At 40.8% G+C, this 12,730-nt stretch overlaps 2 protein-coding genes across 2 annotated transcripts in view; both read left to right on the top strand.

Moving 5' to 3' along the window:
* The window catches only part of LOC118216878 (adhesion G protein-coupled receptor E3-like), a 12,772-nt gene extending 261 nt beyond the window's left edge, over positions 1–12,511 (top strand). The window contains exons 1-15 of the mRNA XM_035398469.1: positions 1–20; positions 2,803–2,943; positions 3,060–3,097; positions 3,199–3,279; positions 3,631–3,814; positions 4,286–4,390; positions 4,519–4,694; positions 6,809–6,976; positions 7,063–7,269; positions 9,382–9,617; positions 10,056–10,122; positions 10,657–10,748; positions 10,926–11,085; positions 11,221–11,304; positions 11,938–12,511. The exon at positions 1–20 is cut by the window's left edge and continues 261 nt beyond it. Coding sequence (XP_035254360.1) covers positions 1–20; positions 2,803–2,943; positions 3,060–3,097; positions 3,199–3,279; positions 3,631–3,814; positions 4,286–4,390; positions 4,519–4,694; positions 6,809–6,976; positions 7,063–7,269; positions 9,382–9,617; positions 10,056–10,122; positions 10,657–10,748; positions 10,926–11,085; positions 11,221–11,304; positions 11,938–11,994 — 1,816 coding nt within the window. The 3' untranslated portion in view covers positions 11,995–12,511. The remainder of the gene's footprint in view (positions 21–2,802; positions 2,944–3,059; positions 3,098–3,198; positions 3,280–3,630; positions 3,815–4,285; positions 4,391–4,518; positions 4,695–6,808; positions 6,977–7,062; positions 7,270–9,381; positions 9,618–10,055; positions 10,123–10,656; positions 10,749–10,925; positions 11,086–11,220; positions 11,305–11,937) is intronic.
* Positions 1–12,730, top strand: part of LOC118216876 (adhesion G protein-coupled receptor E2-like) — a 40,462-nt gene that overhangs the window by 8,790 nt on the left and 18,942 nt on the right. The window lies entirely within an intron of this gene.

Genomic DNA, 12,730 nt, shown 5'->3' with positions numbered 1-12,730 from the left:
TCCAGAGTCTTTCTGTTATGGTAAGTAAAGTATGCTCATTCAGTGGATCTATAATATAATTTTAGCAGTTTAAACAATGTTGTGAATTGCCTATTGTCAGTGCAGTGTCCTCAGGAGATATCTGAAATTGATCAGGAGAATGATAACAGTCAGTTTGCATTGTCGTAGCAGAGACCAGGGGTGTAGTGCTCCCAAAACATATGAGGAGGCACACACTCAAACACAAAGTGCACAGTTTATGTCCATCCATTATCTATCATGGTAAATGGTAAATGGACTGCATTTATATAGCGCTTTTATCCAAAGCGCTTTACAATTGATGCCTCTCATTCGCCAGAGCAGTTAGGGGTTAGGGGTTAGGTGTCTTGCTCAAGGACACTTCGACATGCCCAGGGCGGGGTATCATGCTTGTTCCTGGTCTGGGTTGTGTGGGGAGAAAGGGGCGGGGGGATGCTATCCCAGCATGCATTGGGTGAGAAGCAGGAATACGCCCTTGTCAGATTGCCAATCCATCACAGGGCACACAAACACCATTCACTCACCTACTGTTACCTAGGGGCAATTTAGGCTGCCCAGTTAACCCAACCTGCATGTCTGCGGGACTGTGGGAGGAAACCGGAGAACTTTTGTCCAATCATTTGTTTCCATGAGAGAGGCCAAAAGTGGCGTAGGTCTGCTTTCCTCGAAAGGTAGCTCATTTCTCCTTGGTTCACTGACTCGCTTCTCTATGTTGCAATTACAATGACGATAAGTTCAGGAAAAGAATGGACAAAAAGATTCTTCTAATGCTAAGATATCATAATGGCTGCTCATTTCTATCCAGTCCTAATGTGCATTGTGGGCTCTGTCCCATTGGGGATAATAAAACAGTCACCAATGGGTGACTGTTTTATTATTTCTGATGTCAACTGCCCGGAGGATCAGGCAGCACAAGGGAAAGGGGATTAGGGTTTTACCAGTGTTTCAGCCATATTTATAAGAATACTTTTGACTCATATAATCAGAGATCATCATGCATATATATTATAAATGAATAAGTTAATTTTTTAAAAGTTCATTTTATATCTGCGAGAGGCCAAAAATAAAAAATCTTGAGGGGACACAAGCCTCTGGTAGTCCCTCAGTTTGAACGGGCATGACGCCTCTGGTAGAGACTATACATCCACCGTCCATCCATTTTCTAAATGATTAGTCCAGATCAGGGTCGCGGTGGCAACGGCAAGCAGAGCAGCCCTGAAGTCCCTCTCCCCAGCGATTTGAGCGAATTCCCAGTGGATCCCAAGGCGATCCCAGGCCAGCCTGTGAATATAATCTCTCCAGCGTTTCCTAGGTCTGCCCCTGAGTCTCCTCCCCGGTCGTGGTCTTGCCCGGAACACCTCCAAAGGGAGGTGCCCAGGAGGCATCCTTATCAGATACCTGAACCACCTCAACTGACTCCTTTCAATCATTTATTAAGAGGACATTTCTGCCATCTTTCCTGTGCTAGCAGCCTCAATAGTCCACAATGCAAGAGCCTGGCTTCGTGGGGGATTTGGGGTATGGTCAGGATCGCCGACTTTGCTTTTAGTCTTTTAGCTAAGTACTACTAGCTAGCTAGCTAATGTAAATCAAAATCTAGATGGCTGTGTACGCCATGCTCGTCATCATGAAGGGGGGTGGCAAAAGTAATACATAGGAAAGGTAACATAGGAAAATAACACACTGGAGCCAATGTGGAAGAAACCTGACAGGATAGCATCTGAAAAATTGGAAAAAGTAAAATATTTTGCATATATTATCATATATAAATCTTGGAAGGAATTTGACATCGCAGATATGCGTTTGCTAACGATGTAAGCCTGGAGCTTTCCTTTAAGCTGGTCCATCTGGTTTACAGCTGGTTTGGAGATTGTCAAGCATACAAAAACATACATTCAAAGGCATGGTTTCAGTCATTTTTCCTTTACCATACCACAAATAAAAGTGTTTGTCATATTTTTAAATGGTTTTTAATAGGGTGTTGTATGCATTTACCCTGGCGTTTGCAGGGTAGCTTCAGTAGCCCAGTTAAAAAGTGGTTAACAGTGGAAACACCACAATGGTTAATTTGACCTATAAAAATATTGATAAAAACTGCCGTCATGAAATCCAGTCTATGGGTAACCATTCATGACGTTTTGTTTTGAACATTGTGATATCATTTGAATATCAACATTGCATAAGGAAATCAAGGTTCAGGTTTGGAAAGTGTTATTTTCACAGGGGTATCGTCAAAATGAACGATACCCATCCTGAGTCATGAAATAAATGGGGGTTCACTGGGGGTTCACGTGTGCAATGATAGAGAATGGATTACAGGAATATTAATTAGTTTCCCACAAAGATTATACAGCCGTAAAAGCATATTTATTTATATATGTATTTATTTATTTATTTATTGCCAATCACTGGCAGCAAGCTAGCTTCCACATAAACCAAAGATGGTGACTAAAGTTTTCAAAAATGTGTGCCCTTCTTTACATGTCCATTTTGCATGTGCATCTGATGTTGTTATTGGTTGATGTAGCTAAATGTCCAATGGGGAGAGTTATTAATTGTAGTACTGGAGCATTTGAGATAATACAATCTGCAGGAAGAAGAAAAAATGCAAAATCACCCAAGTTTGGGGCTTTATTGTATGGACATGTGAACTTGTTTGTGAATTCTGTTTATTCTGTTTGTGAATTCTGCAGGTCAGAGCATCCCAAAAGCTGTCAGAATTGTGAATGGATACAGGGTTAGCTGATAGTGTGTGATATCGAGCATATGGCTTGTGTCTTGCAGATGTGGATGAGTGTGCCCCAAACCCATGTGGCGCCAGGACAGATTGCTACAACACTGTAGGAAGCTTCTACTGCCTCTGCATGGAAGGGTACATTTCCTCCACTGGAGTTAACTGGGTGTCTGGGACTACTGTGTGCCAAAGTAAGTGGTGGATGGAATGAATTGTGAGCATTTGTGAGTTCATAAGCCTTCTGAGTTTCTCTTTTTTCAGTATTTAGATTCTCTCCCTCTCATCTATCAATAATCTCCCTTTTTAGGTACAGAGGAATATCTTGCCTCTCTAACTCTTCCAGAGGTAAGTTGGTATCTGATTCTGAAGAAAACCTGATTGTGGAGCAGACAGTAAAGGATAGTGGCAGATACAGAAGGCCACTATTTCACCTTATTTCTACACAGGGACAGTCACCTGAGATGTACTTCCTAGACCAAATGACCAAGGATTTGGAGGACAACCCTGATCTTGTTCTGACTGAGAAGGTTTGTACTAGGAGCTAAGATTCAGATTTTATACATGAAATATATTTGTTGTTGTTATAGGGTTTTTATATCTTAATTGTGCCACAGCCCTCTCCCCCCAACACCAGACAATATGTCCGAATATTGTCAAAACAATAATTTTATGTTGGTGTCATCTGAAAGGAGAAGATCAAGGTGGTTTTTTGTGGAACCTTGAACATTTAATATGCTGGAGTTTAATCTGGAATATCCATCTGTATAAGAGCCAAAGTGTACTGGGAGTATACTGCATATGTTGATCTTTATACTCTTGCTACTAAGTTCTCCCATGATTTATTGTCTATTAACTGTTTTTTTTTTTTACTCCCACAGAAAGTGACTGATATTGTGACCATGATCCTGGCCATCATAGCCAACATGAAGCCAAAAGATGGCGACTCAGAGATAGCCAACGTCGTCCTGAACATCTTAGAGGGGCTTGTGTCTGCCCTTGTTGATCCCACATCTCTGGAAGATAAACAAGTGATTCAGAAAAATGTGACAGCACCAGCTATAGGTAGGAGTCAATGGGTGCCTACATAGCATGTTTAGTTATCTAAAACCTGGTTTTGTCCCAGTCTGGATTCTGAGTCATAGACCAGTCCTCCATATGTTTGGGAGAATGTGTGCCAGAGCGGTTTCATCTGAAGGGCATAATGCCAACCACCACTTCCTTTACGTATGCAGTCCTCCAGCTGAGCTGCTTGGTCACTGTTGAAGAAGCTTTATTTGCAGTCATGCCACTTGTGTCCATTCCATGAGACAGACATTCTTGCCACTTGAATCCATCTTAATCTGAGCAATGCTACAACCAGCTGATTACTGCCAACAACAGCTAGCACTGACACGGTCAGGGTTGAATATCACACAGTAGGATGAACCACACAGTAAAATACCAGATGCCAAACTTGTAAAACAAAATAGATTACATTTATTGATGTAAACCTATCTTGTGCTTGGTGATGATGTTTGTATTGTCATCTGACAGACATTAATTTAGTAAGCCTTAAAGGGGATACTGAGACGCCTGCTATGCTTGCCATGGGAAACATGATGACTATCAATCTTGCAGCTGTTGCTAAAAATAACAACGGTAAGAGCTGATGATTTGAGGTGATGATGATGATGTCAGATTTATTTTGATGGTAATGCTGATGATGACAAAATTGCCTGTGGTGATGAAAATGGTGATGGAACATGACCAGTGTCTCTCTGGCCCAGGATCCGCTTCTGCTGTTCTGATGTCAATTGATGGGATGGAGACGTTCATGAGTTCCAGTTTCTTCGAAAGTGAAAATGTCACAGAGATGTATTCTGACATCATCACTGCCACACTGCCTAAGACGAGGCACAAGGAGCTCCCTGAGCCTGTCAAGTTCACTATGCACCACAAGAAGGTACAGGACTGGGCCCGCCACAGTATAGGAGAGAACTAATTGCAAGCCTTTCATGGTGTTGTGTTCAGTCACTTCCAAGCCACCTTTGAGAAAATCAGAAATCACGTTTTGTTCTTCCTCCCAAATGCAATACATGTGCATCCTTGCTCATTAGATTTATACAGTGAAACCTGCTTTGGTGGTCACCTTTGTGTGATGGCCACCTGTCCATGTTGTTTACCTTTTGGTATTCCCTTTCACTTTTCTCTGTATTATAGTCATGAAAAGCAGGGACGTGTGTTTACAATGAGCCTAAAATGGGGTTTGATGTTGAGTAGGCTTCTATTGGATGGGGTGGGTGGGTGGCGTTTGCTTACATGGGTATCAAATATCTACAAATATCTAAATATGGAAGCAAGCAACCTAAAAACTGTCTGGGGTGCACACAAAAGACTGGGTAGGTGTGAAAATGACCCCAGAAGTGTTATAAAGTGAAATTCCCCTTTAAGGTTTGTTAAACTTAAGAAGTAGTTTCTAACAGTTGGAAGTTGGCATCTGAGTCCTGCATCTATGTCTGGCGGTGGTCAGCGTTTCATCTCTGGTTCTTGCACTCTTTTGGTTTTTGCCCTTTGGATCACTTTGGGACAAAAGCTGTGGTTTGTTTTATTCTTGCATTCATTTCTTGTGTGACTGTCTGTACCCATTGTTATTTGTCTTAAGGTAGTTGAATCTCCTCTTTAGATTAGGCGTGAATATTTGTTGTAACTTAATATATTTCTTCATTTTCATCTGGTTGTGATTTGTACATTTTGATGAAGGTTGATCGCAAACAGTTTTCTCTGCCTATTAACAAATTCAGCAATTTGATTGATAATTCATATCTTTGATAATAATTACCAAACTAACTCAAATAAATATGTTTGACATGTTGGGTAAGTCAGGTGTTTTAACAGTTGTCCATGTGTTTAGTATTCAGAGTGCTGGACGTTAAATGAGGGTATTAATGGTTAAAACTGCTGGGTTTGGAAAATTAAACATATTTCAATTAATCCTCACCTTGCTGACAACGGTCACTTGCACAAAGCAGCTGGCAGCCATGCTCGTATAGTCCCACAGGAGCTTTGCTGATGCATAAAGGCCACTAGTCACATTTCAGCTTATGAAACGGAGCCTTTTGGTGTTTCTGAGAAACGCCTCAATTTGTCTTTGTTTTTTTTCTTGAGGGGGTTGGCACTTTCCCGAAAAGTGTCCAAAGACCTTTGATCTTTGACACATGGCCTTTGAAAGAAAAAAATGATAATCGGTAAGGGATGTGCCAACTTCTTTCAGTGAATTGCATTATCCTTTTCTTCTTGTGTGTTCGGGTTTTTTTTTTTTTTGGTTGCGAAGCACCTCATGGACCTAGATTGGAACTTACTAGCTCACTCATTCACACACACACACACACACACACACACACATGCACACACACATTTAGCAGGCTAAAGAGTCTCCACATGCTGGCTTCAGTGAATTTCATTATCTTTATCTGCTTATGTTCTTTTTTAAGTAACCATGGTAGATTGGTATTTAAGGGTATGCTGCTGTCATTGTGGTCATATTCTTACTCTGTGAAAGTTAAGTAGTGTCAGTTTTAAAATGGCTGCTCGTGAGCCAGTGGCACTGACAAGACTGCAGAAAATTCTAAGTGATTTGAAAAGTTGACGGAGGGAAAAGAGCTTTGAAAATTGCAGGGGGTTTTGTTCATGCACTAATACAGAGAAACCTGCCATAGGGGTCACCTTCGTATGGCTGTCACCTGCACATGACAGCCAGTTTTCATTACTTCTCTGGGTGGCTGCCTTTGACAGGTTTCACTGTATTACATTAATTTAGTGGATGCTCTTATCCAGAGAAACTTATGATACAATGTAAGTGCCAGACCTGCCTTACCTCATTACTCATTACTCAAGCACTAATGTAAATCAACTACAGTATGCAACCCATATGTAAAACTGGAAAGTATATGTTTGTGTAACATCACTAAAACACTAATGTAAATTAGCCACACATGAACCAAAATCTTCCTCTATCTCTCTCCCACACACCGTGCTCTGATACACTGCTGTGCTGTGTCCTTTTCTTGTCCTGATCAGGAGACGTTCCAGGCTGGCCTGGTTACCTGTGTGTACTGGAAGATAAATGGAACTGAGACGCACTGGTCAGAGGAGGGGTGCACGGTCTCCTACTCCAATGAGAACCACACTGTATGCAGCTGTACCCACCTCTCCACCTTCGCCCTCCTCCTGCAGACGGGGGGACAGGTAGGGTGTGCCTCAGTGCTACTAAGGACATGAATGAACACATGACTAGATACTTGGATGGAGATAAGCTCTGTGTATCTCTACAGAATAATGAAGAGGATGATCCTCTGCTGGAGATGGTAGACCTGTTATGTATGTGTGTGGGTCTGACCTTCCTCGCCCTCGCCATCCTCACATTCCTGCTGTGCACATGGAACCCTAAGGTCAACAACACCGCCCGCCTCCACCTCAGCATCTGCCTCTTCTTGGGTCACCTGCTCTTCCTGGTGGGCGTGTCTCGCACTGAGAATGCGGTAAGGGTCAAATATTCTTTACCTCAATATTTTCAAAAAAGTTATCTACTCACAAAGGTGGTTGGATCTGGAGCAGGGGTGGAGCTAGCCTGTCATACATATGGGTGTGAGGCATGATGAGAAGCCCCCACCCCACCCCCCACCTTCGTCCTATCTGAACATCTGAAGAACATAATGGGCATGCTATGAGAATCTATGTTTGGGTAGTGTGGGTATTCACGGGCCCCCTATGGCAGCTCATATGGGTGTGTCGCACCCACGACACCCCCGCTAATATTGCTTCTGATCCGAACTATTGTGTTAAAAAAAACTCATTGCATTATTTCAAAGACAAGGCACTGGTACTCAGCAAATTAAAAATCTGGATACTCGCTCCACACTTTCTCCCAAAAATTCCTGGTCCTGGGGAACTGCAGGACCCGTAGGGGTTCTCCACCCTGGACCTGGGGAACTGCAGGACCCGTAGGGGTTCTCCACCCTGGACCTGGGGAACTGCAGGACCCGTAGGGGTTCTCCACCCTGGACCTGGGGAACTGCAGGACCCGTAGGGGTTCTCCACCCTGGACCTGGAGAACCGCAGGACCCGTAGGGGTTCTCCACCCTGGTCCTGGAGAACCGCAGGACCCGTTGGGGTTCTCCACCCTGGTCCTGGAGAACCGCAGGACCCGTAGGGGTTCTCCACCCTGGTCCTGTGTTCTGAGTGAACAGCTGTTATCATTTGCGACCCTAATGATTTGGCATCAGCTCTTTATTGCCTAAATGTTTTTGCATGTAAGTGACTCTGGATTAGCATGTTCTATGTTAAATGTGAATGCAAATTTCATGTAATTCATAAGTGAATAACCACACATAAACTGACCTCCCTGCAGTTGTATGAGGCAAAGTGGTGTGCATGGTTGTCTCTGTTTGTGTGTGTATATGTATGTGTGTGCACAGGTGCTATGCTTCCATGGAAATTAAATGTATTACTTGCATATTATTTAAAATTCTGTGTATTCTATTGTTTGCAATACAAATAATTATTTTGGAAGAAAATGATTTACATTACATTACAATCATTTAGCAGATGCACTTATCCAGAGCACCTTACAATGTAAGAGAAACAAAAATGCATTTCCTGGATTAATAAAAGCAATAGTGCCAGACCTGGCTAACGAGAGAGTAAAGATGCACTGTTAATAAGCCACTAGTGCTACTTAACTGCTAATCAAGAAACAAAGTACAAATTGTAAATACATACAGACGATATCCATAACAAGCCCAAACAAGAAAAACACTCCACCATTCTACAGATTTGTTTCTGAATTAACTCTGAGATCAAGGGAAACACATTATTGTGTGAAAGTGTGAATTCAAATGCATACTACTGACCAAGTGTGTTTGTGTCTATGAGATGTTACTTTGTTACTTTATTTTCATGGATCTGATGGCTTGAATATTAATGTGATAATGTGTGTACAGCTATGATGTTGTCTGTGTTGGGGAGTAGTACACAGTACATGTTGTTAAACGAATAGTTTAATTACATTTTGCAGCAGTTTGTTCGTAGTTCAACTACATTCAAATTGTGTCATGATTGTAGTAGTTAATTACTTTTTGTCATTTGTCATTTTGAGATGTAGATAACTACAGGAACTGACCTACTACTTTTGGCCCTAAAATATTTTTTTACAAACCCTTTTGTCCAAATACCACTTCCCCTCTCTCTTTTCCCTCTAATCCTGTTTGGTGAGAAATGCTCTGTTCCACTATAGTTACCAACTGTCAACAGACAGTGGCTACACGTTGCTGGTTTCCTACAATAAGCTGTATAATGGTTAATCTTATGTGAAAAAAGAAGGCTTTACACATGCATGCATCATCTCTGGGGAACATGATAATGATTATTTTAAAAATATTTTTTACAAAGTAGTTTGAAATACTTTTTAGTTTCATAAGCTATACTTCTCTTATGGGGTAGCTGGGCTGTAGTTCACCTACTTTCAGTGTTAAGTAATTGGTAGTTTGTACAAACATGCTTTCAGATTAGTTGCCCCAAAGTTGGGTTTAGTGTACAGACCCGCTAACATATGTGAGCATATGGATTTGATTAGTTTCCTCTGGCTCCCCCAGGTGGTGTGTGCAGTCATTGCAGGCTTGCTGCACTTCATCTTCCTGGCGGGCTTTGTGTGGATGTTGCTGGAGACTGTGCAGCTGTTCCTGTTGGTCAGAAGCCTGACCAAAGTAAAGGTCATCCAGAAGGAGGGGCTGAGGCCACTGTACCTCCTGCTGATTGGCTACGGAGCTCCCATGGTGGTGGTGGGAGTGTCTGCAGCAGTGTTTTCAGGAGGTTATGGCAGCAAAGACACGTACGTTTTTTCCCCTCTTTGTGATAGAGATCATCTGATTGTGTCAGAAAAACTACAATGGGACCAGGTTCTTTTATTTAATGTGTTCCATTATTATTTCTAGTGGCTTATGCAGGTCATAACTGGTGGAAGGGCATGATAATTTACCATTATCAAAATATCCACAATTCCCAACCCTTAGCGACTGTTGTTATGTACTGTAAAACAATAGAACATTTAGTCAGCTGGCTGCATCCACTTGAATGAATTAATGTAAAAAATGACAGATGTTTTTCGTTACCATTTCTGAGCAGGGATTGGTTGACTGCAGTCCCAATCATACATTTGAAAACAGTCAATTGTACCAACAAGGTTATAGGTAAACTGGCTTCAGAGCTGTTCACAGGAAACAGTATGGGGACACTGTCATCAGGATCCAAATTTGTCTTTTGATTTCAGTTGCTGGTTAAAACAAGAAAAAAATTTCAATTGGAGTTTTATTGGCCCAGTCGTTGCCATTCTCACAGTAAGTACTCGGTGTTCTGTTTACTCTTCAATACTTACAATATTTAGTCTTACACTATTTTAGTAAGCCAAAAACATTGCATTATATAGGTCACTTGCCAGAGCTCATGGTCTGGAACTGTATAGTTTGTATAGGCTTGTAGAAATGACTTGTGTCTGTAAAAGAACTGCAAAGACAATACAATTATATAAAATTGCATACCAGTGCAGACAATTGGACAGTAACAATAATAGATTGATAACATTACTTTATTGGCTGGCTATGTTAATAAATTAGTTCCATGTTTCAGCAAAGCTCACTAAAAGCAATTGACACTTGTGACTCAAAAACACTGGTTCAACCTCACAAGCCTGGAGATTTGTAATGAAGAATATGTGTACCAGCAGCAGGATAGACCAATGAAATGTTTTTTTTTTTTGTTTTTGTTTTTTTTATAACATATGACTGTGGCTACTTATTAAAACAAAAATGTAATTCTGCAGTTGATTGAGGAGCTGCTGTATAGTATATGTTTCCTGTGTGTAATTTGAACAGCTCAACTTGGTCTCATTTGGTGTGATCATCTGGAGCCTGCAGCCTACACTAGCCAACATGAAGAGTAATGTTTCCCAGTCAAAAGACACCAGGTGAGTGTGTGTTCCTGCCTCTGCATGCATGAAACTTCATGGAAGTGTAGGTGTACAAATATATGTTATGAGTTCCTGGTTGCTTCTTGTTTGTTTTTTATTTCATCTGCATAAATAGCTTATGAATATGGAGACTGAGAGAGATCTGAGATCTGTCTGTCATTGTTTTTCTTTCAGACTGATTATCTTCAAAATTGTTGCCCAGTTTTTTGTTTTGGGGTGCGCCTGGATCCTGGGATTTTTCCAGAGCAGCCCTTTCTTGAAATACCTCTTCATCATCCTGAACTCACAGCAGGGCACCTTCATCTTCATCGTTCACTGTCTGCTGAACAAAGAGGTGACTGGACCCTCTCATGCATTGAGACTTTATTTTGCGGTTGATGAAAGGGTTTTTACACAGTGCTAAACGTGGGGTAAGTGTTAAAATATGGAATGTTTGTGGACACTGCTAATTGGTCCCTGTGTTGCGTAGGTGCGAAAGGAGTACAGGAGGTGGTTCTCATGTCTGTGTAGAAAAGAGGGACCGTCAGGAGACAGTGCTACTAAAGACACTGTGGTAAGAGAGTTTTGATGTCGGGAGATCAAAAGGTCAGAGTAACTTTATAGATTTTAAGTATGGACAAAACAAAGGGCTCATGGGGCAACACGGTTGAGCTTGGGGTTTTGTGAAGGTGTGGCAAGGCACTGGCCAACCAAGCCGCTTCACATGTTCCCTCCAACAGGAATTAAACTTACAACCTCAGAGTTACAAGCCCTGTTTACACTACACTGCTGAAAACACTATTCTGTCACACATTTGCCAGCTCAAATTCTCCATTACGCCTTATACGATAGCACTTTAGAATGAGTACATGTTCTGTCTAAATAATGTAGCCACGAACATGAATATAACACATTACTTTCATTTAGCAGAAATTTTATTCAGAGTGAATTGTACAGCTTATGTTTTTATATACCATCCATTTTTACAGCTGGATAGGTAGTAAAGCATTTCAGGGTATGTACCCTGCTCAAGGGTACAACAGTAGAGTCTCAGCTGGAAATCAAACCTGAGATCTGTGACATAAGTTTAGTTCCCTTACCATTACCTTACGCTGCTGACCTGAATGCTGAATGACCAGAAATACATTTACAAAAGTATTAGGGATCACATTTTTACTTAAGTTTTTTTTTTCCATATGTTTTCAAGAACGATGCATCTCAACCCACAAAAGACATGGACAAGGCAGATCACCATCATCGATAAGGAACTGAACAATTAAAACTTTTTTATGGAACTACAAATACACATTAATTCGTAAATACTTTTTAATATATCAAACAATGGTTACTGTAGATTGAATTATAGATATAACTGCATATGCTTGAATTGGTAGTTAGTTGCATGTAAATATATTGTTTTTCAAGTTTAGTAATACAGAATAAGCAGTTGACAAGCAGTGTGGAAGATGTCAATTATTGTCAGAGAAAAGAAGACTTCTGTATAAAATAAATGCTAAATAAAGATGATATATTCGTCTGTGGTGGCTTGTGCGACTGTGTGGAATGTGTTATACAATTTTTATTTATTAGGCATGCTGGGAAATATGTTAAACTGTGCATCACCTTGGATGGGATGTGTCGGTTTGTTGATGGGTTGCGTGAGGGTTTTGTCTGCAAGTATCAAGTAGATGGTATGTATTACAAAATTAGCTTTTAGCTAACATGCTTTCATATGTTATATTTTGTAATCTAATAATAGACAAATTTTAACTAACATCTTCATTTACAGTATCCCACACTGAATATCTAAATCCATTCTTGGCCCAATAGTTTGTATCACAATAAACAGTGAATGATAATTTCATGAAATATTTGGTTACCTGTACATAAATTAAATTGTTTTGTCAGTAAAGTTAAACTTGCTCTCTTGTTTCTAAACTGTTCATAAGAATTTAATGTTTGTAATAGAGTCTTGCAGTTGTGTCTTGAGTGTGGAAATA

The sequence above is a fragment of the Anguilla anguilla genome, chromosome 17 (genome assembly GCF_013347855.1).
Source record: "Anguilla anguilla isolate fAngAng1 chromosome 17, fAngAng1.pri, whole genome shotgun sequence".
NCBI classification, from domain to species: Eukaryota; Metazoa; Chordata; class Actinopteri; order Anguilliformes; family Anguillidae; genus Anguilla; species Anguilla anguilla.
This window is presented reverse-complemented; position numbering and strand designations above follow the sequence as displayed.